At 46.1% G+C, this 25,855-nt stretch overlaps 2 protein-coding genes across 5 annotated transcripts in view; one reads left to right on the top strand and one right to left on the bottom strand.

Moving 5' to 3' along the window:
- LOC140719867 (uncharacterized) overlaps positions 1-25,855 on the top strand; it is a 331,537-nt gene that overhangs the window by 109,344 nt on the left and 196,338 nt on the right. The window lies entirely within an intron of this gene.
- The window catches only part of LOC140719941 (NACHT, LRR and PYD domains-containing protein 3-like), a 52,502-nt gene that overhangs the window by 26,260 nt on the left and 387 nt on the right, over positions 1-25,855 (bottom strand). The window contains exons 1-7 of one of the 4 annotated variants that reach the window (XM_073034859.1): positions 18,597-18,791; positions 10,533-10,629; positions 7,854-8,213; positions 7,121-7,281; positions 3,812-3,983; positions 3,652-3,717; positions 364-2,098 (exon numbers count right to left, since the gene is read on the bottom strand). In XM_073034859.1, the coding sequence (XP_072890960.1) occupies positions 364-2,098; positions 3,652-3,717; positions 3,812-3,983; positions 7,121-7,281; positions 7,854-8,213; positions 10,533-10,542 (2,504 nt within the window). In that variant the 5' untranslated portion in view covers positions 10,543-10,629; positions 18,597-18,791. Of the gene's footprint in view, positions 1-363; positions 2,099-3,651; positions 3,718-3,811; positions 3,984-7,120; positions 7,288-7,853; positions 8,214-10,532; positions 10,630-18,596; positions 18,792-25,855 lie in introns of those variants that run through there. The other 3 variants (XM_073034855.1, XM_073034856.1, XM_073034857.1) reach the window with 3 other exon arrangements.

The following is a 25,855-nucleotide window of genomic DNA, read 5'->3' as shown; positions in this document are numbered from 1 at the left end:
AGGATGAAGGGGGATGGGGAAGGGTGATCGCACAGGATGAAGGGGGATGGGGAAGAGAGATCCCACAGGAGGAAGGGGGATGGGGAAGGGTGATCGCACAGGATGAAGGGGGATGGGGTAGAGTGATCCTACAGGATGAAGGGGGATGGGGAAGAGAGATCCCACAGGATGAAGGGGGATGGGGAAGGGTGATCGCACGGGATGAAGGGGGATGGGGAAGTGTGATCGCACGGGATGAAGGGGGGTGGCATTTGTCACAATTCATCTCAATCTGATTTACTGCAGTTTTACCCAAATCCGTTTACTTTGAAACAGCACAATGGAACCGTTTCACAGTTCTGAGTGAGAGATAAATCAAGTTACCTCAACTCCTGGCACTTGTGCAGCCCGGATCCCAGACGCTGGATTCCTTCACACTGAATGTGGCAGCCATCCAGGTTGAGATGTTTTATTGTATCACAGAGTCCGATGGCATGAGACAGGACCGCGCAGTCAACCGGGGTCAGTGTCATTCCACGGAATGACAGTGTTTCCACAGATCCCAGTGCGGCCTGAGCCAGTCCACGATTCTGAGACTCAAACAGGTAGTGCAATGTGTTCAGGAGTTTCCTTCTACCAGTGTCACCCGTGTTTCCACTCTGGCGTTTAACCTCCTCCTTCACCCAGTCAATCACCCGGCAGGTTGTTTGATGAGGAAATGGACCCAGAAACTCCTCCAGGCCCCGAGCTGTCATTGGGTTGGAGAGACCAGCAACAAAACGGAGAAATACCTCAAATCGCCCATCTTTTGTCTTGTGGGCTTCAGTGAGGAATTTCAGGATATCCTCGGGATGTACAGTCAGGAATTGTGCGACTGCAGCTACAAACTCTTGGATGGTGAGGTGTGGGAATGTGTACACCACGCTCTGGGCAGAATCCTCTCTCTCCAAAAGCTCCATCAGGAACCCGGACAGGAACTGGGAAGGCTGCAGATTGAACTTGATCAAATCTCCGTCTGTAAACACAATCTTCTTCTCGGACACTCCTCTGTAGGCCATCTGACCCACCCTGAGTAACACATCACGGGGTCTCTCAATCTCACGGCCGTGGTTCTTCAGGATATTGTAAATATAGTAGGAGTACAGTTGAGTGATGGTCTTGGGAACTCGCTGCGGGTCCCTGACTCTTTGTGTGAAGAAGGGGCCCAGTGTCAGAGCGAGGATCCAGCAGTAGGAGGGGTTGTAGCTCATAGTGTACAGGATCTCGTTCTCCTGCACGTGTTTGAAAACAGCTGCTGCCACCGTCTGATCTTCAAAATGCCTGATGAAATATTCCTTCCGTTCCTCACCAACAAATCCCAGGATTTCAGCCCAGACACCGATCTTCGCTTTTTCCAAGAAATGTAACACAGTGGGGCGGGTGGTCACCAGCACTGAACACCCTGGGAGCAGCTTGCCCTGGATTAAACTGTACACTATGTCAGACACTTCACACCACCACTCGGGATCTGGGCACTGGTGCTTGGGTTCTGTATCTCTCCGACTGTCAGCAAAATCGATTCTGTGCTTGAATTCATCCAAACCATCGAATATAAACAGCAATCCCTCTGTGTTCTTCCAGATCTCTCTCAGGATATTCCCAAAGTAAGGATACTGATCCAGAATCAGTTCCCTCAGGTTTATTCTGCAGTTAATAGAGTTTAAATCCCGGAATTTGAAACTGAAGACAAACTGGAACTGTTGGAATATTTTCCCCGCGGCCCAGTCATAAACAATCTTTTGTACCATTGTTGTTTTCCCGATTCCTGGCACTCCGGCTACTGCTGCAGAACTCCCAGATTTGGATTTACTCCGGGAAAAACTGCTGTGGAATAACTGAGCAGTCTGTATTTTTTCTAACGCTCCACGGAGATGTTTCTCTCTATAATCCTCGTGGTCTCTGCCTCTTGCCAGCAGCTCGTGTTCCACCAGTCTCCGATCTCGAAGAGTAGAAATGACCGTGAGCTTTGTGTATCGATCAATCAGCTGGAAAACCTTCACCTTCTCCCTCATCAGGATCGTGTTCACTCTCAGTGTTTCAGTTTGTGCCCGCAGAGTCTCCTTGTGTTTCTGTTGAACATCTTCATGGGAACAAAAACATATTCAAAATGTTAACTAGCTCAACTGACAAAGAACTTTATAACTGCATTCCAATATTCAGTGTTTGAGATTACATGAATTAATTCAATGCTTCCATGGATATTAGGACAGAAAGTAAAATTCTGTTCACAGACACAGGAACTAACAGCGATGATTGTCTCAGAAAAATGTCCAATCCTCATATTCTAACACTAATTACTGATGAAGGTGAACATTCCCCGATATCCTGTTGCAATCCTGACTGCACTCCCGTTACAATATTCCACTATATTTAAAGCATTGTTTGCATCATTAACAGACGATGTTATTGCTGACCTGGTGTGGAAATATGGAGAGCAGGACACTGTGCATTTTGGCAAAGCTACACACTGGGGAGTCACAGGTGTCCACTGCAAACACAAATGGTGTCAAAACAGGAACAGAACATGCGGGAAATGGAGGTTTCTTTACTCAGAGATGTTCCTGATTCGGAAGAGCGTCAGCATTTAGAGAAGGCAGGATAATGGGGTTGAGAGCAATTGCGGAGCAAATTCACTGAGCTGAATGGCTTAATTATCTTCCTAAGTCTTCAGGTTTTAGGAAGCATCTAGAGTATTGTGTTCACTTCTGATTGTCCAGCACTGGGGATGATTGGAGAGGGTGCAGAACAGGTTCACCAGGATGTTGCTTGGATTCGGTGCCATGTGAGGCAAGTAGAGCTTTGAGAAACTTGGATTGTTTATTCTGGAGTTAGAATAGAGATCTGCCTGATGTTTATAAGATTGAGAGATAAGATTTGGGGTAGAGTGCCTGTATTTTGCTTTCAACTTGGGATTGATGACTCATACCAGAGGGCATTTGGTTAAAGTGAAATGGGGTAAATTTAGAGTACATGTGGGCAGATTTTTCACAGCCTGGGTCGTGTTGGAGGCAACTATGTTATAGGTTCTTCAAGAGATACGTGAATGTGCAGGAAATGCGAGGGTATGGTCAATAGCATAAGAGAGGATAACAAAGTGTTTTTTTTTGTTCTTTCCCAGATATATAAAGAGTAAAAAAAGTAGAGGGTTGATATCGAACCTCTGGAAAATGATGTTGTAGATTTAGTAACGGGTGAAAAGGAAATGTCAGACATACTCTGTGGAAGTCACTAGCAGAATTCCAAATTGTAAAGAGCATCAGCGGACAGAATTGAGTGCAGCTGCTATTACGAAGGAGAAGGTGCTTCGGAATCTGAAAGGTCTGAAGAGAGAAAGGTCACCTGGACTGGGTCATACAGTGTGTCAGGAGCCTGTCTGGGGTGTGTGGGGATTCCCAGAGCGTTAGGACCCGGAGTGGAGGGTTCAGAGACACAAGGGCTGGATTAATACATTAACAGCTGGAACAGCTGGAAAAATACACTTTACAATGTTCAGGCTGCAACGAGAGATGATCTGAATTGTAACCTGAAACCAGAGATCGGCGAATGATTGATGGTGGATTTTCGTTCCCAGATTCTGCCAAGTCACAGTCTAACATTTGAGATGTGGTTTGAACGGAGCATTTCATCACTCACCTATCAGTTCAGTGGGTAACTCAGACAACCCTTGTGCGATGTTTATGTATTCCTCTGGGTCAGGACCTGTTTAAATCAACAAAAGAGTTCATGAAAACAGAACTAAAATAATTACAACTATTTAATGTGCCTTTGTGTTCAGTGCGTGTTTTTAACATACCGAGCTCCTGTATTTCCCTCAGTATCCTGTCCAACTTCGGTAACTCAGTCCTCCACATCACAAGGGATTCCCACATCGCCCTCCGGGCCCGGGAGCCTTTGCCATTCACCAAACTGAGGAAGAGTCTGGAGCTCTCTGTCCGGTTTCCCTTCTCTGTCAGTTCAGTGACTTTCTATAAAAGCAAACAATTAATTTATTGTGGAGTAGATGGACAGACATGGCGAATCTCACAGATTAATATTCATCCTGGATTAATGAGCTGAGGTGAATTTGACCGACGGTCCTGATAAGATGCAAAATTAATTTTAGACTGAATGCCTGTTCAACAGTCCAGATATGCAGCCCTTGCACTTATGTCATACAACGATATGACGATTACAGCACAGTAACACAGTCCGTGCCGAGCGATAACTCTCACCTAGTCCCACCTACCTGCACTCAGCCCATAACCCTCCATTCCCTTCCTGTCCATATACATATCCATTTTTAAATGACAATATTGAACCTGCCTTTGCCACTTCTACTGTAAGCTCATTCCACACAGTTACCACTCTCTGAGTAAAGAAGTTCCCCCTCGTGTTACCCCTAAACTTTTGCCCCCAACTCTCAACTCATGTCCTCTTGTTTGAATCTCGCCTACTCCCAATGGAAAAAAGCCTATCCACGTCAACTCTATCTGTCCCCTCATAATTTTAAATGCCTCTATCAAGCTCCCCCCTCCCCTCAAACTTCAACGCTCTAAAGAATAAAGACTTAACTTGTTCAACCTTTCTCTGTACTTCGGTGCTGAGACCCAGGTAACATTCTAGTAAATCTCCTCTGTACTCTCTATATTTTGTTGACATCTTTATGAATAATTCAGTGGCCAGAACTGTACACAATACTCCAAATTTGGCCTTACAAATGCCTTGTACAATTTATCTTTACTTCCCAACTCCTGCACTCAATGCTGATTTAAAAAGGCCAGCATACCAAAAGCTTTCTTCACCACCCTATCCACATGAGATTCCACCTTCAGGGAACTATGCACCATTATTACTAGTTCACTGTGTTATACTGCACTCTTCAATGCCCTACCATTTACCATGTATGTCCTATTTTGATTAGTCCTACAAAAATAAAGCACCTCAAACTTATCAGCATTAAACTCAATCTGCAAACTTTCAGCCCACTCTTCTAACTGTCCTAAATCTCTCTGTAAGATTTGAAAACTACTTCATTTTCCACAACGCCACCTATCTTAGTATCATCTGTATACTTAGTAATCCAATGTACCACCCCATCATCCAGATCATTAATGTATATGACAAACAACATTGGACCCAGTACAGATCCCTGAGGCACACCACTAGTCAACGGCCTCCAACCTGACAAACAGTTATCCACCACTACTCTCTGGCATCTCCCATCCAGCCACTGTTGAATCCATTTATTACTTCAATATTAATACCTAACGATTGAACCTTCCTAACTAACCTTCCGTGCGGAAGCTTGTCAAAGGTCTGACTGAGGTTCGGTACACGGATAAATACAGCAGGTGTGAGAGGAGAAGGTGACTCTGAACCTACAGTTCCCAGTGCTCCCCACCTGAACAGCTGAAACAGATCTACTGAAGACAAAGGTCTGACTGAGGTCCGGTACACTGATAAATACAGCAGGTGTGAGAGGAGAAGGTGACTCTGAACCCGCAGTTCCCAGTGCTCCCCACCTGAACAGCTGAAACAGATCTACTGAAGACAAAGGTCTGACTGAGGTCCGGTACACTGATAAATACAGCAGGTGTGAGAGGAGAAGGTGACTCTGAACCTACAGTTCCCAGTGCTCCCCACCTGATCAGCTGAAACAGATCTACTGAAGACAAAGGTCTGACTGAGGTCCGGTACACTGATAAATACAGCAGGTGTGAGAGGAGAAGGTGACTCTGAGCCTACAGTTCCCAGTGCTCCCCACCTGAACAGCTGAAACAGATCTACTGAAGACAAAGGTCTGACTGAGGTCCGGTACACTGATAAATACAGCAGGTGTGAGAGGAGAAGGTGACTCTGAACCTGCAGTTCCCAGTGCTCCCCACCTGAACAGCTGAAACAGATCTACTGAAGACAAAGGTCTGACTGAGGTCCGGTACACGGATAAATACAGCAGGTGTGAGAGGAAAAGGTGACTCTGAACCTGCAGTTCCCAGTGCTCCCCACCTGAACAGCCGAAACAGATCTACTGAAGACAGAGGTGTGACTGAGGTCCGGTACACTGATAAATACAGCAGGTGTGAGAGGAGAAAGTGACTCTGAACCTGCAGTTCCCAGTGCTCCCCACCTGAACAGCTGAAACAGATCTACTGAAGACAAAGGTCTGACTGAGGTCCGGTACACTGATAAATACAGCAGGTGTGAGAGGAGAAGGTGACTCTGAACCTGCAGTTCCCAGTGCTCCCCACCTGAACAGCTGAAACAGATCTACTGAAGACAAAGGTCTGACTGAGGTCCGATACACTGATAGATACAGCAGGTGTGAGAGGAGAAGGTGACTCTGAACCTGCAGTTCCCAGTGCTCCCCACCTGAACAGCCGAAACAGATCTACTGAAGACAAAGGTCTGACTGAGTTCCGGTACACTGATAAATACAGCAGGTGTGAGAGGAGAAGGTGACTCTGAACCTGCAGTTCCCAGTGCTCCCCACCTGAACAGCCGAAACAGATCTACTGAAGACAAAGGTCTGACTGAGTTCCGGTACACTGATAAATACAGCAGGTGTGAGAGGAGAAGGTGACTCTGAACCTGCAGTTCCCAGTGCTCCCCACCTGAACAGCTGAAACAGATCTACTGAAGACAAAGGTCTGACTGAGGTCCGGTACACTGATAAATACAGCAGGTGTGAGAGGAGAAGGTGACTCTGAACCTACAGTTCCCAGTGCTCCCCACCTGAACAGCCGAAACAGATCTACTGAAGACAAAGGTCTGACTGAGGTCCGGTACACTGATAAATACAGCAGGTGTGAGAGGAGAAGGTGACTCTGAACCTACAGTTCCCAGTGCTCCCCACCTGAACAGCTGAAACAGATCTACTGAAGACAAAGGTCTGAATGAGGTCTGGTACACGGATAAATACAGCAGGTGTGAGAGGAGAAGGTGACTCTGAACCTACAGTTCCCAGTGCTCCCCACCTGAACAGCCGAAACAGATCTACTGAAGACAAGTCAGAGAGCAAAGTCTCCACTGCCATGTAGAACTCCTAGAACGTGCAGGAGATTAATATTGATCACTATTCCCTCTGATACCAGCAGTTCAGTGACAATACACTATATACACTCACCTCATGTTCTTCTCTACTGAAATGTCCCTCCTTTGTCAACATCCAAACGAGTCTTTCAACTTTTTCTTCAATTGCATGTTTGAGTCTGTCCCCGTAGAACTTTGTCAGTTGGTACAGTCGATACTCGCCCCCCTCTGCCAGGAGGTCGGAGATTGTAAACTCTGTCTCTGCGAATATAAAATGAGAATGTAGTCACAAACTCAAATCTCGCTTGTCTCCACTGCTTCACCCAGCCCTAACAAACCAGTCATGTCTTGAACCTCAATGTTTACCTGCTTTCAGCTGGAAACACGTATTTTGCCCTAATCTCCAACACTGGTCTTAAAAAACCGACCCATCAATGCGCTGTGCTAGACGTTCCCAGAAGGAACCCATTCACCAGAAACCTGTCTCTCCCACCGTCCCACCCACTCACCGATTTCAGTTTAAAATGGGCAATAAATGTTGGGGTTATCGCTTCCCAGAGATACTCTCTCTATCCTGGTGAATACATTTCCCAGAACTCATATCCTGGAAATACTCTCTTATCCGGAGAGCTGCATTTCCTCCGATACACATCCTGGAAATCCTCAGAGCAGGTAGGACATTTCCTGTAGTGCGGTAACCGGTGCCACACTACACCGCATGCACCACGCCCACACTTTCCCCTCTCTGACCAACCCTCCAACAAGGAATCACATTTACCCACTTCCCACCTCATTCTGCGAACACATCACCCTCATGCTTCACTCACCCACTCCCTGTTGGGCACTTGACAATTCCGTGTTTGATGAGTTTCCGAGCTGACAGGCAGTCGCCTCACTTGTGCCGGTTCCAGGGTCCTGCTCAGTGTCTCTGACGTCACTGTCTCTGGGCTGACAGGCAGTCGCCTCACTTGTAGCGGTTCCAGGGTCCTGATCGGTGCCTCTGACGTCACTGTCTCTGGGCTGAATTTGCTCCTCCTCCTCTGCGGCCGAACCGCATTCCATTGGGACATTGCTCTCAATCTGACCCTGCTTTGGAACCTTGCTTCCCGTGTCCCGATCATCTTCCCTCGATGAGTTGCCTGGTAAAAACCTCTTGAATACTTTCTGTACCGGATTTAATTTCCCACCTGCAGTAAATGATGAATTGCAGGTTTAGAGTGATTTATGCTCGAACAAGGATTCACAACGGGTGTCTGCAATGGGGCCGGGACTCCGGCTGACCGGATTTGGAGTGGGACTGTGCTGGTGAATGTGAACCACACCTCCTGCCAGGTGACCATCCCGGTAAGCCAGTGAGTGGACACATCCACTCCCAGTAAAAGAACTGGATAGACACAGTAATACTGATCACCGACTACGCATTAGCTGAACACACCAATAACCGGCGGTTATTAATAGAGAGACATTAGGAGATACCGGGAATTACCACTGGGATTATCTCCCATAAACATAAATCTCCCTGGATCACAAACTGTCCAGTCACCTGTGTCACTCACAGACAAGCCACTGGATTACTCGTGGTCCGATCCTCCAGATCAAACGTTCTCCGGTTGCTTTGTCACACACTGTCTTGTACCCCGGGTCAAAGACTGACCACTGCCTTGAGATGGACAACGTCCAGTCCCCTGGGTTACAGACTGAACATAACCTTGAAGCCCATGATGCCTGGTCCCCTGGGTCCCATCACGTCTCCTGGATAATAATTGTCATGTAGCAACTATACAAGTCATTGGCAAAGGGAGAATCTTGCGTGCAGTTCCAGTAGCTAAACAAAGTCTCGCTGAGAGAGCTTTGCATTTGCTAAGGATGCAGTTGCTAACAATCTACAGGATGGATGTGATTCAGCTGGAAAGAGTGTCGGGGAGATTCACAAGTACGTTACCTGATGGGGTTGTTTGTTATCTGGTTCGGCTGGGACAGTTTGCGCCGGAACACGGGAGCTTGAAGGGTAAACTTGCACACGTAAAACAGAATCAGAATCAGGTTTATTATCACCGGCATGTGACGTGAAATTTGTTAACTTAGCAGCAGCAGTTCAATGCAATAGGTAATCTAGCAGGGAAAAATCATAATGAATAAAATTTTAAAAAATTAATAAGTAAACCAATTACGTATATTGAATAGATTTTTTTAAAATGTGCAAAAACAGAAAGACTGTATATTTTGAACAAAGTAAGGTAGTGTCCAAAGATTCAATGTCCATTTAGGAATGGGATGGCAGAGAGGACGAATCTGTTCCTGAATCGCTGAGTGTGTGCATTCCGGCTTCTGTACCTCCTCCCTGATGGTAACAGTGAGAAAAGGGCATGCCCTGGGTGCTGAACGTCCTTAATAGTGGACGCTGCCTTTCTGAGACACCGCTCCCTGAATATTTACAACTTCCGGCAGCTTCTCTCGGTCCTGTGTAGTAGCCCCTCCATACCAGACAGTGACAGACCGATGCAGACCACAAATGAAGTGTCTCCTGATCCTCAGCCATTTCCAAGGCTGGCAATGTTCTCGGCTCGGCTACAGAAAACAGAGTTCGGAAAACTCCCCTCATCTACTTTGCGCAACGAGGGGGGAGTTGAGAGCTGCCCTGACAAAACCTGAAGTGTTGTATTATCGCACAATCTCTGAAATCCAGGAAATGCTCTTGTCACCTGTCTCTGAATTTTGTAAATGAAAGTTGAAGATGTCTTTCACCTCTAAACAGGCCCTGATGTGCAACAAACCCTGAACCTAGATAATGTTGTAGGGGTGGAACTGGACTCTCTGACGGTGGTGTCTGAAAAGAGGATGCGGTCCAAGTTGCATGCCATCTTGGAAAATGCTCCCCTCCACTCCATAATGTACTGGTCAGGCACAGGAGTACATTCAGCCAGAGACTCATTCCACCGAGATGCAACACTGAGCGTCATAGGAAGTCATTCCTGCCTGTGGCCATCAAACTTTACAACTCCTCCCTCGGAGTGTCAGACACCCTGAGCCAATAGGCTGGTCCTGGACTTATTTCCACTTGGCATGATTAAATTATTATTATTTATGATTTTATATTGCTATACTTCTACACTACCCGTGGTTGGTGCGGCTGTAACGAAATCCAATTTCCCTCGGGATCAATAATGTATGTCCGTCTGTCTGTAGACTTATACATAACAAACAACACCGCTGTCACATTCCTGTTCGTGTTTCACTCTCAACCTGCTGATTCGGGGTCTCCGGCTCCTTTCACTCAGGTGAAGCTTTGCCTGGTGAGTGGAGTCATTCGACCATTACTGGTGTCAGGTCTCTGCGCTGGAACTGTTGGACCGATCGATTACACAAAGGCACTTTACCAGTGGGATCAATGACACTGCTTGATGAAACTTTTCTCTGCCCTGTTAGTGCCTGAGTAAGCTTCTTCATCTGAACTATTGTGCACCAACAGGGCAGAAGTTTAGTTATAAAGATCCAGGTGAACATACCTGTAGCCATTCTGATTCTGACTGACGGTTGTTGATTGTCGTCGTCTTGTTTACACTCTGATCCCGGTGCTGGACAGCTCTACCTGCTGGTGATGACCTGTATTACACACAACAAGCAGACAGTGAGTCAGAGAGAGTTGGATTACTTTGCAAATGTGACAGTACAGCCATTCTCCGTATCAGAGCCGCAGTTCGCATCAACTCCCAAACCATATCTGTATGTCTGTCCAATGATATCTGGAACATACTTCCTATAGAGGCACAGAGCAACAGATCACAGATACTGACCCTTCAGCCCATCGAGACAATGCTGACCACAGTGTGCACTGAGATGGTCCTAATTTTCAGGCCTTTGGTACAGGGTCAAACAGGAGCATAACTTCATTGTAAAACCTAATTCTGCTTAATCACAGATTCGCAGGTTCTGACAATTTATTAGTAGAAAAGCACTTGATGACGACAGGGTAGGTAAATGTAAATTTTTGGCTGGCATTTGTTAGTTAGGACTGAGTGAAATGTGATGTTGGGACATTTGGCTTCAAGGGGGTTTGCTTTCAGCAGAGGCTCGCACGACGATATACTCTAGGGCAAGTATATCATTGCAGCTTGCAATAGACAGAGGAGTCAATGACATGTTGCTGTAGTTCATGGTGATTCCACATTTCTGCAATCACTGCAGCAGGAAACAAAAGCGGCGTCTTCTAACGGGAGGAAATTCTCCACGCATTTTGAGATAATTGTGACGTAACACAGACGAAGCAAGGAAAGGTCAGAGGTGATGTTGGAAATGGACAAGCAATGTGAGGGAATGTGTGTGGCTTCGCAGAGCTGATGCTGACATCTACAATGATTGCGACTGAGTCTGATAGAGGCATAAATGGTATTTCTAGCCTTATTCAGTCTGACTCCAGCTATTTTCTACCTTCCTTGGTACAGAAATGTAATGTCTAAAGAACTGGCGTTTGAGTAAATGAGACTCACCAAACTTTCTCCTGAGTGAGTCAATGGAAACTCTGATTCAGACTGAGGGTAAGTTGTTCTACTCAGAGAGGTGTGGATGCCTGGATTGCCCTGTCTGTTATGGAGGTGGAAGCAAATACAATGGGGGCTTTTAAGCGACGTTTAGATAAGCACATGGGTGTGAGGAAGATTGATAGGATATGGACATTGTGTTGGAGGGAGTCATTAGTTTATTTCGGGGGTGTTGATTTACTTTTCAGCTGGTTTGGCACACCATTGTGGCGGGAAGGCCTGTTCCTGCGATGTACTGTTCCATGTTCTGTTCTATCTTCAGCACCAGGAGTTTCTCTTTGACTCCCACTGCCAGATGGACAGGTGACAGTCAGGGGGAATGTCCAAATACGAATTGAATTCTGAAACTCCGGTCTATTTCTACCGGTGCAAACACAAAACAGCGTATTTAACCACAGCCTCTCCCTGTGAGGGATGGAATGGGGACTCGTCCTCTGCTTTGCTTCCAAAGGAACTTCACAACCAAACACCTGAGCACAGAACAGAAATACTCGCTCAGCATCTCATAAACCCGGACAGCTTGATCCCCTGACTCATTTTATCTGGATCAGATCAGGTGTGGTATCCCAGGTCCAAGCTCAGAGGGTCACAGCCCACACCGAGAGACTCTCACATCTTTCCCACACCTCACACTGGGAGTTCCCACAGCACACACCGAAAGACTCTCACATCTTTCCCACACCTCACACTGGGAGTTCCCACATTCCACACCGAGAGACTCTCACATCTTTCCCACACCTCACACTGGGAGTTCCCACATCTCACACCGAGAGACTCTCACATCTTTCCCACACCTCACACTGGGAGTTCCCACATCTCACATCGAGAGACTCTCACATCTTTCCCACACCTCACACAGGGAGTTCCAAATCCCACACCGAGAGACTCTCACATCTTTCCCACACCTCACACTGGGAGTTCCCACAGCCCACACCGAGAGACTCTCACATCTTTCCCACACCTCACACTGGGAGTTCCCACAGCCCACACCGAGAGACTCTCACATCTTTCCCACACCTCACACTGGGAGTTCCCACATCTCACACAGAGACTCTCACATCTTTCCCACACCTCACACTGGGAGTTCCCACATCCCACACCGAGAGACTCTCACATATTTCCCACACCTCACACTGGGAGTTCCCACATCCCACACCGAGAGACTCTCACATATTTCCCACACCTCACACTGGGAGTTCCCACATCTCACAATGAGAGATTCATTGTGGGTCCTGGTGCAGGAAACACAAAAAGTTAGTATGCAAGTGCAGCAGGTGGTCAAGAAGGCCAATGGAATGCTGGCTTTTATTGCTAGGGGGATGGAGTATAAGAACAGGGAGGTCTTACTGCAGTTGTACCGGGTATTGGTGAGACCACACCTGGAGTACCGCGTGTAGTTCTGGTGTCCATATTTAAGAAAGGACATACTGGCTCTCGAGACAGTGCAGAGAAGGTTCACTAGGTAAATTCCGGGGATGGGTGGGTTGATGTATGATGAGAGGTTGAGTAGATTGAGACTCTACTCGTTGGAGTTCCGAAGAGTGAGAGGCGATCTTATTGAAACATATAAGATTGTGAAGGGGCTTGATCGGGTGGATGCGGGGAGAATGTTCCCAATGACGGGTGAAACTAGGACTAGGGGGCATAATCTTAAAATAAGGGGATGCCGTTCCAGGACTGAGATGCGGAGAAATTTCTTCACTCAGAGGGTAGTGGGGCTGTGGAATTTACTGCCCCAGAGAGCTGTGGAAGCTACTACACTCAATAAATTCAAAATGGAGATCGACATTTTCCTGGATAAAAATGGCATTAGGGGATACGGTGAGCGAGCAGGTAAGAGGACAGGAGGCTAGGTTTAGATCAGCCATGTGATCTCCTGGACCAGTTTTCGATAGCCTGGATGGATCGGAGAGGAATTTTCCAGATTTTTTCTCCTCAATTGGCAACTTGTTTTTTTTTCCCCGGGCGATCACATGGGTTTGGGCGGGATGAATAATAAAATAAAATGGGCGGCATGGTGCCCTGTTGGTTGGCACTGTTGCCTTGTGGGATTCGGTGAAAACTAGAGTTAAGATTGGATCAGCCATGATCTTGTTGAATGGCGCAGCAGGCTTGAGGGGCCGATTGGCCTACTTCTGCTCCTATCTCTTATGTTCTTATGTTCTATCCCAAGTCAATTAGCAGCCCCTTTCCTCGTCGTGTAACAGGAACAAAATGTTTCAAATATAAAATTGAAAATATAGCACTCTGTACAGGAGATTTTCTCTGCACTCTTTCACGCTTATCGGTAACTTTCCTCCAAGTAGCTGACCAGAACTGCAGACAATTCTGCCTATTGTAGAATCACGGTGCCCTTTACAACTTTAGCATTAATATCCCAACCCCTCTTCATAATAGCCTGCCTTGTGAAGGTCAATCTGCCCAAAACTCACTTTATGACTCTGGTGCTACCTTAAAGGAATTGTGGATCTGTAACACCCACGCCAGGACAATCAGGCTCAAAACAGTTATTTTCCCCAAGTAGTAAGCCTGATCAACACCTCTACTCACCAACTCACCCTCCACACCCCACCCACTACCAATTTAATATTTCCTGACCGTTCCAGACACTCCTGTGCCTAACGTCACTTTATGGACAGACAATCAATGTCCATCTCCATATGTCCAGACACTCCTGTGCCTAACGTCACTTTATGGACAGACAATCAATGTCAGTCTCCATATGTCCAGACACTCCTGTGCCTAACGTCATTTTATGGACAGACAATCAATGTCAGTCCCCATATGTCCAGACACTCCTGTGCCTAACTTCACTTTATGGACAGACAATCAATGTCACTCTCCGTATGTCCAGACATTCCTGTGCCGAACGTCAACTTCTGAACATAGAATCAATGTCACAGACCAGACAATTGTACAATATTGCAAAGGAAGAATCGCTGAATCAAAAATGCAATGAAGTAGAAGGCTATATTAACAACAGTAAAGATATGCACAAAAAAGGAAATTACTGGGATTAAGGAAACCTCTTCTGCAGGATGCATAACAGATCAATAAAGTATGTGAGAGCTAAAGTATATAGAGCAGCTTTTTCTGAAGATAATAGAGGGGAATCCCCAGATATTAAACACCCTAATTCTGGCCCACCGATTGCCAAAGAAGAAATAACTAAAGCAATGAAAAGCATGAATCATGGTAAGGCCACTGGACCTGATGAAATATCAATGGAACTGATACAAGCCCAAGAAGATCTGGGCACAGACATTCTTTCTGAAGTGTTTAATGGCGTATATGAGTCTGGTGTATTCCCTGACGATCTCTTGAAATCAGTGTTTATAACTCTGCCCAAAATTCCTGGAACTATTGACTCTGAAAATTATAGAAGAATCAGTCTTGTGAATCACATAATAAGGATTTTGTTGAGAATTGTTCTGAGTCGAATCAAAAACAAGTTAAGGCCAGACATTTCTAAACTGCAATAAGGGTCTATTTAGGATAGAGGAGCTAGGAACGCAATTGTCATACTACGAATACTTTCAGAAAGGGCAATTGAATATCAAAATGATGTCTTTTTTATGATTTATTGAGTTCACTAAAACATTCGACAAAATCAGCGTGAAAAATTATTTCAAATTCTCACTAAACTAAACATTGATGGAAGGGACCAATAATCTCTTCAAAATGTATATTGGAATCAAATGGTGGAGGTAAAAATTGATGATTTAATAAGCATTTGGACTAAAATTCAAACAGGAGTTAGAGATGCGTTGCCTCACTGAAATTATTTAATATCTATACTGAAATGATTTTCAAAGAAATAGAAGACCTAAATGGGATAAAAATTGGGGGTGTTAACATCAACAATATGAGATATGCAGATGATCCCACCCGAATAGCAAGTGCTGCCGAAGGCCTACAAATCCTCCGAGACAAAGTAGTACAAACAAGTGCAGATTTTAGTCTGACCATCAATTGTAAAAAAAAAAATCCAAATATATCTTAACATCAAAAGAGCAGAATTCTCCCAAGTGCCAATTGTCCATCGGTAACAAAAGAGATTGAACAAAAGACCGGCTGTAATTACCATGGTAGCTTTATATCACAAGATGCTGGAAGTAAAGTAAAAATAAAAAGAAGAATTGCCATTGCCAAAAACAACTTCCAAAAAATGAAATCTATTTTTCCCAACAGACACATTTCTGTGACAACAAGGCTTAGGCTACTAAAATGCCACATCTAGTCAATCTTGCTGTATGCTTCCCAAACATGGACGATAACACCAGAACTCCAAAGAAACTTACAAGCAGCAGAAATGTGGTTTCTCAGAAGAATTCTGAAAATATCATCTAGAGATGGGGTAACTAATGAGACAGTACTCCAACATGCCCAGACAAAAAGATCTTTAATGAGAATATTACATGAGAGGAAATTTAAATTCCTGGGCCATGTCATTAGAAAGGGAGAAATAGAATGTCTTACATTGGAAGGCTGTATGCCTGGGAAAGGTGACAGAGGAAGGCAAAGAAGAAAATATATGGACACTGTGAAAGAATTAACAGATCTAAGTGTGCGAGGTATCATCGACGCTGTGAGGGATCATTGGATGTGGAGAGTCATGATCGGCCAGGCATGTAAGGCGCAAGTCACATGCAGAAGAAGAATCAATGTCAGTCTCAGATGTCCAGACACTCCTGTGCTTAACCTCACTTTATGGACAGACAATCAATGTCAGTCTCATATGTCCAGACACTCCTGTGCTTAACCTTACTTTATGGACAGACAATCAATGTCAGTCTCATATGTCCAGACACTCCTGTGCTTAACCTCACTTTATGGACAGACAATCAATATTTTAAAACGATCATACTTTATTTATCGTGTTTTGTCTATTATTGTGGTCTCCATCATTTTTTTTTTCTGTCTTGCTTTGGATTCAGAGTAACAATTATTTCGTTCTCCTTCACACTTGTGTACTGGAGTGACATAAAACAATTTTGTATCTTGAACCCTGGGGAGAATACCACGACCATCCACATTATCTAATCTCCCACTTGATTCCATCAGCTCCGACAATGTCACCCTCATTCTCCTCTGGAATAAAGATCCAGCTCGGCCAAACGCTTCCTATGACTCGGCCCTCTAGTCCAAGCAACATCTTCAGCAATCTCTTCTGCACCCTCTCCAGTTTCAAATATATTTACGGCAGTAGGGTGAACACAACTGTACATAATACTCTGTGTAGCCAAGTAGATTCATACACAAATCAATGGCATGAATAGTGAATTACAGAGGTCTCAACGCCGACACACACACCCCACTCGTCACAGGCCTCCATTCGCTAAAACCATCTTCAATCATCTCCCTCTGCTTCTTGTTCTCGAGCCCGGAGTGAATCCTCCTCGCCAGCTCCCCGTGAATCCCACGTGACCGAACCTCCCCGATCAGCTGCCACGCGGGATTTTTTACAGACTTTACCAAAGTTCAGATAAACAACATCACTGCCCAACTTCACCCAACTCCCTAGTGAACTCTTAAATAATCTCCAAAATACCTGACAGATACGATGTCCTATTGGGCAGTGTAGAGGGTGATTTCCCCATGACTAATGCCCAACCGCCCGAGACTTCAGCTTCACTCCAGACTGAGAAAGTTCCGATCCCAGCTGTGGAATTACCAACCTGGACTGAAGCCCGCATACTGCCAGTTCCATATCCTCAGAGTCACCAGCCCAATATCATCACCCATACACAGACGCTTTGGTGCGGGCGATTTGCCGTGGTGTTCCTGCCATGTCCGATTCACAAACTAGGGTGGAACTGGAACCTAATGACCCTCTGCCGGGGCCGGGGCTCAGACTGGTTCCCCGGTCTGTGTAGAGGATGCGGATACACTTCAGCCTGACCCCAGCAGCAAAACCGAGCACATTTGATCAATCTTGCCCAGCACAGCTGGCTGCCATTTTTTCCCGCAGTGTAGCAGGAACAAAATGTAAAATTACAAAGTAGAAAACGCTGGGAACTCAGTACATCAAACTACATCTCTGAAAGGTGAAATGGTGGAAGACTGTCCGAGATCTGCTGAGCGTCTCCAGTATTTTTCTCCTCCTCACTTTAAATTTCCTGCAACTGTAGTATTTCCTCCCTCTTCATTTTAATGCACAGATAGTAACTGATTGCCACCCGTGACTGTCAATGCCACCCCACCCCAACCAATGTGTCAGTTCTCAGTTCATTCTGACCCTGGTGTAACACAGCCCATACAGTCAATGCTCACAGCATCTTTTCCCCCCACTATCGCTCTGTGCATTTGCCCCTGAGGCCACTGTCTCTGCGCTGAGAGGCCGTGACCACAGAACCAAAGAAACACTCGCTGCAGCTCTGACAGGCTGATGGAAATAGAGGAAGTGGCTCACTGAAAATAACCGAAAAAGGAAATAACAAACTCATCATGTGCTACAAGTGTCGTTTTGACAAAGACGAACACTGCAGCCATTTTGTAACGCTGAAACTAAAATTGAAATGGCCGCTTTTACCCCGCCGTGTGCGGTATTCAAATAAACCTCTGTCTGAACGGGGGAAACATGCGTCTACTCATACACGTGGAGCAGTGTCCCGATGGTGAGATCACTCTGTTTAACCCTCGCTGTCTGCAAGCACACAACGGGCCGAACGGCCGCTTCTGGTGTGATGGAAGCGTGTAAAACAATTACCGACCCCAGGCGTCGATCCAGGTGAAGTCTGGATCCGCTACCGGGCCGGGTGATGGAGGTAAAGTTCCCCAGGTACATCTTAATGCGTGTGTTTAATCTCGGCATCACCACCTCATCCCGCTCCTGGGAGCAGAACACCAGGGGCTGAGCGGCGGCTCATCTCAGGCGGTCCGGCGTGAAGGTCCCATAGCCCGGACCGACCACGACAGGTTGGATCCAGGAAGCGGGACGAGGCCGCCAGTTCGAGGAAGTTAACGGGACTCTCTGCCCGACATCAGGTACCCTCAACCACCCCCCTCCCTCGAATCGGCTTCAGTACTCACCGATGGGAAATTGTCGGTCGCGTTCACCCCTAATGACCGGCCTCAATGCTCACCGATGAGAACTTGATTAATTTGTCCCGCAAAGAGCGATCGGTCCACCAGCTCCCCGCCGACGACCCGCTTCAACAGAGGACGGAAAGAAAAGCACCGCCCATCCGGAGACTGTGAGAGCGGGGCGGGGCCTCGGAAGCGAAAACCTCAGATGCTGCGGATCTGTGTTTGAAATGGGAGCCAGACGCTGGATCACGTGACGGGTGGAGGGACTCCCGCCTGAACCGGGACCCTGCTCCTCGACCCTCACACACTGCCCGACCTACCTGCCGCATTTTAAACCTTATTCCATACTTACACCAGCTACATTTTTAATTTTCCCCTCTGTATCTTTCCCGTCCCCATCGCTCCGCCTCCCGGTTCCTGGAGCTTTGCGGGTTCGATTCCATCCCGGTCCGATACACAATGCCCACCCGAACAGGAATTCCGCGGGTTTCATTGAAATCACTTGTATGTTTATAAACAATAATTTCTATTCACAATCCTCCGGAGCCTCACTGAACAGGAACCCTGTAACATCAAGTGAGAAACAGCAGTAGGAGGCTATTCTGCCCCTCCAACCATCAACAAGATGGCGGCTGCTCTCCCATCTCAGCCCACATGTTTCTCCCCGATCCTCATTTCCTCGATCCCTTCGGTCTCCATACATCTGCCGGCCTCTGATTTATGTGAAGATGATCACTGAGACTTCATCGTCCTCCAGGAATCAGTCTGGCGAATCTCTAAAGCAAACACTGTCCAACTTCTTATAATCCTCCATAGAATTAAATTCTATTTCTGCAGCCCTGTGTTAACCCACAACTCACCTTCCACCCATGTCACTATTTCCACCTTGCCACCTCCCCCCTCACCTGGATCCACCTCTCTCTCCCCAGCTCTTGCCCCATCCCTACCCCTCACCGCTTTTCTCTGAATATTTCCTGTCCACTCTCAGTCCAGAGGGAGGGTCTCGGCCCGAAATGTTGACGGTCCATTTCCTTCCACAGCCGCTGCCCGACCCACTGTGTTCCTCCGGCAGTATATTCTTTGGTCAGTATAACCCGTGTTAGTATGGGGAGCGGGATTTTACACCAAATACTCTCAGATGCTGGGGTCAAAGGAACACGTACAACACGCTGGAGGAACTCAGCAGGTCGGGCAGCTTCCGTGGACACGAACTGTCAACGTTTCAGACCGAGACCCTTCGGCAGGACTGAGAGGGAGGGGGCAGGGACACTACAGTCTGTGGTGGGAAAGCTGTTGGAAAAGATTCTTAGAGATAGGATCTATGGGTATTTAGAGAATCATGGTCTGACCAGGTATAATCAGCATGGCTTTGTGAAGGGCAGATCGTGCCTACCAAGCCCGATAGGGTTATTTGAGGAGGTGAGCAGGCATATAGATGAGGGTCGTGCACTGGATGTGATCTACATGGATTTTAGTAAGGCATTTGACAAGGTTCCACACGGTAGGCTTATTCAGAAAGTCAGAAGGCATGGGATCCAGGGAAGTTTGGCCAGGTGGATTCAGAATTGGCTTGCCTGCAGAAGGCAGAGGGTTGTGGTGGAGGGAGTACATTCAGATTGGAGGCTTGTGACTAGTGGTGTCCCACAAGGATCGGTTCTGGGACCCCTACTTTTTGTGATTTTTATTAACGACCTGGATGAGGGGGTAGAAGGGTGGGTTGGCAAGTTTGCAGTCGACACAAAGGTTGGTGGTGTTGTAGATAGTGTACAGGGTTGTCAACGATTGGGGACAGACAATGACAGGATGCAGAAGTGGGCTGAGAAGTGGCAGATGGAGTTGAACCCGGAGAAGTGTGAGGTGGTACACTTTGGAAGGACAAACTCCAAGGCAGAGTACAAAGTAAATGGCAGGATACTTGGTAGTGTGGAGGAGCAGAGGGATCTGGGGGTACATGTCCACAGACCCTTGAAAGTTGCCTCACAGGTAGATAGGGTAGTTAAGAATGCTTATGGGGTGTTAGCTTTCATAAGTCGAGGGATAGAGTTTAAGAGACGCGATGTAATGATGCATCTCTATAAAACTCTAGTTAGGCCACATTTGGAGTACTGTACCCAGTTCTGGCCGCCTCACTATAGGAAGGATGTGGAAGCGTTGGAAAGGGTACAGAGGGGATTTACCAGGATGCTGCTTGGTTTAGAGAGTATAGATTATGATCAGAGATTAAGGGAGTTAGGGCTTTACTCTGGAGAGAAGGATGAGAAGAGACATGATAGAGGTATACAAGATATTAAGAGTGGACAGCCAGCGCCTCTTCTCCAGGGCACCACTGCTCAGTACAAGAGGACATGGTTTTAAGGTAAGGGGAGCGAAGTTCAAGGAGGATATTAGAGGAAGGTTTTTCACTCAGAGAGTGGTTGTTGCGTGGAATGCACTGTCTGTCAGTGGTGGAGGCAGATACACTAGTCAAGTTTAAGAGACTGTTAGACAGGTATATGGAGGAATTTAATGTGGGAGGTTATATCACAGGCAGGGTTTGAGGGTCGGAACAACATTGTGGGCCGAAGGGCCTGTAATGTGCTGTACTATTCTATGTTCTATAAAGTAGGAGGAAGGGTGGGAAGGAGAAGGATTTTCGGTGCCAGGTGAAAACCCGGTAAGGGGAAAGATCAAGGGGTGGGGGAGGGGAAGCAGAGTGGGGTCAGGCAGGAAAGGTAGAGAAGGAGTGTAAGGGGAAAGCACTATGTGTAGTTGAAGAAGGCAGAATCATGAGAGAGATGATATTTGTGGCAAATATGATTATGTGATATGTATGTACAATATCTGAAGTATATCTCATGGAAATGTTTGTTTGATGATGAACCAATAAAAAAAAAATTACAAAAAAAGTAAATTTACTGATGACACAAAGGCTGGGGGTGTTGTGGATAGTGTGGAGGGCTGTCGAGGTTACAGCGGGACATTGATAGGATGGAAAACTGGGCTGAGAAGAGGCAGAGGGCGTTCAACCCAGATAATTGTGAGGTGGTTCATTTTGGTAGGTCAAATATGAAGACAGAACATAATAATGGTAAGACTCTTGGCAGTGTGGAGGATCAGAGGGATCTTGGGGTCCGAGTCCATAGGACACTCAAAGCAGCTGCGCAGGTTGACTCTGTGGTTAAGAAGGCGTACGGTGTATTGGCCTTCATCAACCATGGGATGAGTTCAAGAGTCAAGAGGTAAAGTTACAGCTATTTAGGATCCTGGTCAGACCCAACTTGGAGTCCTGGATTCAGTTCTGATCCCCTCAGTACTGAAAGGATGTGGAAACTATACAAAGTTTGCAGAAGAGATTCATAAGGATTTTTCAGGATTGGGGAGCAAGCCTTATGAGAATAGGTTGAGTGAACTTGGCGTTTTCGCCTTCGACAGATGTAGGATGAGATTCCCACTAAACTAAACATTGACGGAACGGACCAATAATCTCTTCAAAATGTATATTGGAATCAAATGGTGGAGGTAAAAATTGATGATTTAATAAGCATTTGGACTAAAATTCAAACAGGAGTTAGACAGAGATGTGTTGCCTCACTGAAATTATTTAATATCTATACTGAAATTATTTTCAAAGAAATAGAAGACCTAAATGGGATAGAAATTGGAGGTGTTAACATCAACAATATGAGATATGCAGATGATACCACCCGAATAGCAAGTGCTGCAGAAGGCCTACAAATCCTCCGAGACAAAGTAGCACAAACAAGTGCAGATTTTGGTCTGACCATCAATTGTAAAAAAAAAATCCAAATATATCATAACATCAAAAGAGCAGAATTCTCCCAAGTGCCAATTGTCCATCGGTAACAAAAGAGATTGAACAAAAGACCAGCTGTAATTACCAGGGTAGCTTTATATCACAAGATGCTGGAAGTAAAGTAGAAATAAAAAGAAGAATTGCCATTGCCAAAAACAACTTCCAAAAAATGAAATCTATTTTTCCCAACAGACACATTTCTGTGACAACAAGGCTTAGGCTACTAAAATGCTACATCTGGTCAATCTTGCTGTATGCTTCCGAAACATGGACAATAACATCAGAACTCCAAAGAAACTTAGAAGCAGTAGAAATGTGGTTTCTCAGAAGAATTCTGAAAATATCATCTAGAGATGGGGTAACTAATGAGACAGTACTCCAACATGCCCAGACAAAAAGATCTTTAATGAGAATATTACATGAGAGGAAACTTAAATTCCCGGGCCACGTCATTAGAAAGGGAGAAATAGAATGTCTTACATTGCAAGGCCGTATGGCTGGGAAACGTGACAGAGGAAGGCAAAGAAGAAAATATATGGACACTGTGAAAGAATTAACAGATCTAAGTGTGCGAGGTATCATCGACGCTGTGAGGGAACATTGGATGTGGAGAGTCATGATCGGCCAGGCATGTAAGGCGCAAGTCACATGCAGAAGAAGAATCAATGTCAGTCTTAGATGTCCAGACACTCCTGTGCTTAACCTCACTGTATGGACAGAGAATCAATGTCAGTCTCATATGTCCAGACACTCCTGTGCTTAACCTCACTTTATGGACAGACAATCAATGTCAGTCTCCATATGTCCAGACACTCCTGTGCATAACCTCACTTTATGGACAGACAATCAATGTCAGTCTCATATGTCCAGACACTCCTGTGCTTAACCTCACTTTATGGACAGACAATCAATGTCAGGCTCAGATGTCCAGACACTCCTGTGCTTAACCTCACTTTATGGACAGACAATCAATGTCAGTCTCCATATGTCCAGACACTCCTGTGCTTAACCTCACTTTATGGACAGGCAATCAATGTCAGTCTCCATATGTCCAGACACTCCTGTGCTTAACCTCACTTTATGGACAGACAATCAATGTCAGTCTCATATGTCCAGACACTCCTGTGCTTAACCTCACTTTATGGACAGACAATCAATGTCAGTCTCATATGTCCAGACACTCCTGTGCATAACCTCACTTTATGGACAGACAATCAATGTCAGTCTCCATATGTCCAGACACTCCTGTGCTTAACCTCACTTTATGGACAGACAATCAATGTCAGTCTCATATGTCCAGACACTCCTGTGCATAACCTCACTTTATGGACAGACAATCAATGTCAGTCTCCATATGTCCAGACACTCCTGTGCTTAACCTCACTTTATGGACAGACAATCAATGTCAGTCTCATATGTCCAGACACTCCTGTGCTTAACCTCACGTTATGGACAGACAATCAATGTCAGTCTCATATGTCCAGACACTCCTGTGCTTAACCTCACCTTATGGACAGACAATCAATAGATTTAAACGATCATACTTTATGTATCGTGTTTTGTCTATTATTGTGGTCTCCATCGTTTTTTTTTCTGTATTGCTTTGGATCCAGAGTAACAATTATTTCGTTCTCCTTCACACTTGTGTACTGGAGTGACATAAAACAATTTTGGATCTTGATCCCTGGGGAGAATACCACGACCATCCACATTATCTAAACTCCCTGTTGATTCCATCAGCTCCTACAATGTCACCCTCATTCTCCTCTGGAATAAAGGTCCAGCTCGGCCAAACGCATCCTATGACTTGGCGGCCCAATAGTCCAGGCAACATTTTCAGCAATCTCTTCCGCACCCTCTCCAGCTTGCAAATATATTTACTACAGTAGGGTGAACACAACTGTACATAATACTCTCTGTAGCCATGTTGATTCATACACAAATCAATGGCATGAATAGTGAATTACAGAGGTCTCAACACTGACACACACACCCCACTCGTCACATGCCTCCATTCGCTAAAACCATCTTCAATCATCTCCCTCTGCTTCTTGTTCTCGAGCCCGGAGTGAATCCTCCTCGCCAGCTCCCCGTGAATCACACGTGACCGAACCTCCCCGATCAGCTGCCACGCGGGATTTTGTTACGGACTTTACCAAAGTTCAGATAAACAACATCACTGCCCAACTTCACCCAACTCCCGAGTGAACTCTTAAATAATATCCAAAATACTTGACAGATATGATGTCCTACTGGGCAGTGTAGAGGGTGATTTCCCCATGACTAATGCCCAAACGCCCGAGACCAGCTTCACTCCAGACTGAGAAAGTTCCGATCTGTGGAATTACCAACCTGGACTGAAGCCCGCATACTGCCAGTTCCATATCCTCAGTCACCAGCCCAATATTATCACCCATACACAGACGCTTTGGTGCCGGCGATTTGCCGTGGTGTTCCTGCCATGTCCGATTCACAGCCTTGGGTGGAACTGGATCCTAATGACCCTCTGCCTGGGCCGGGGCTCAGACCGATTCCCCGGTCTGTGTAGAGGATGCGGATACACTTCAGCCTGTCCCCAGCAGCTATAACCGAGCACATTTGATCACAATTTTCCTGCTGTGTGGGATCTTGCCCAGCACAGCTGGCTGCCATGTTTCCCGCAGTGTAGCAGAAACAAAATGTAAAATTACAAAGTAGAAAATGCTGGGAACTCAGTACATCAGACAACATCTCTGAAAGGTGAAATGGTGGAAGACTCAGTTCCAGAACTAAGACTGTCCGTGATCTGCTGAGCGTCTCCAGTATTTTTCTCCTCCTCACTTTAAATTTCCTGCAACTGTAGTATTTCCTCCCTCTTCATTTTAATGCACAGATAGTAACCGATTGCCACCCGTGACTGTCAATGCCACCCCACCCCAACCAATGTGTCAGTTCTCAGTTCATTCTGACCCTGGTGTAACTCAGCCCATACAGTCAATGCTCACAGCATCCTTTCCCCCCACTATCGCTCTGTGCATTTGCCCCTGAGGCCGCTGTCTCTGCGCTGAGAGGCCGTGACCACAGAACCAGTGAAATACTCGCTGCAGCTCTGACAAGCTGTTACCATGGAAACAGAGGAAGTGGCTCACTGAAAATAACCGAAAAAGGAAACAAACTCATCATGTGACACAACTGTCGTTTTGACAAAGACGAACACTGCAGCCATTTTGTAACGGTGAAACTAAAATTGAAATGGCCGCTTTTACCCCGCCGCGTGTTGTGTTCAAATAAACCTCTGTCTGAACGGGGGAAAGATGCATCTACTCATACACGTGGAGCAGTGTCCCGAGGGTGAGAGCACTCTGTTTAACCCTCGCTGTCTGCAAGCACACAATGGGCCGAACGGCCGCTTCCGGTGAGATGTAAGCATGTAAAACAATTACCGACCCCAGGCGTCGATCCAGGTGAAGTCTGGATCCGCTACCGGGCC

Source organism: Hemitrygon akajei, unplaced genomic scaffold, assembly GCF_048418815.1.
Source record: "Hemitrygon akajei unplaced genomic scaffold, sHemAka1.3 Scf000033, whole genome shotgun sequence".
Classification (NCBI taxonomy): Eukaryota; Metazoa; Chordata; class Chondrichthyes; order Myliobatiformes; family Dasyatidae; genus Hemitrygon; species Hemitrygon akajei.
The sequence above is the reverse complement of the archived record's forward strand: the minus strand, read 5'-3'. Positions and strand labels throughout refer to the sequence as shown.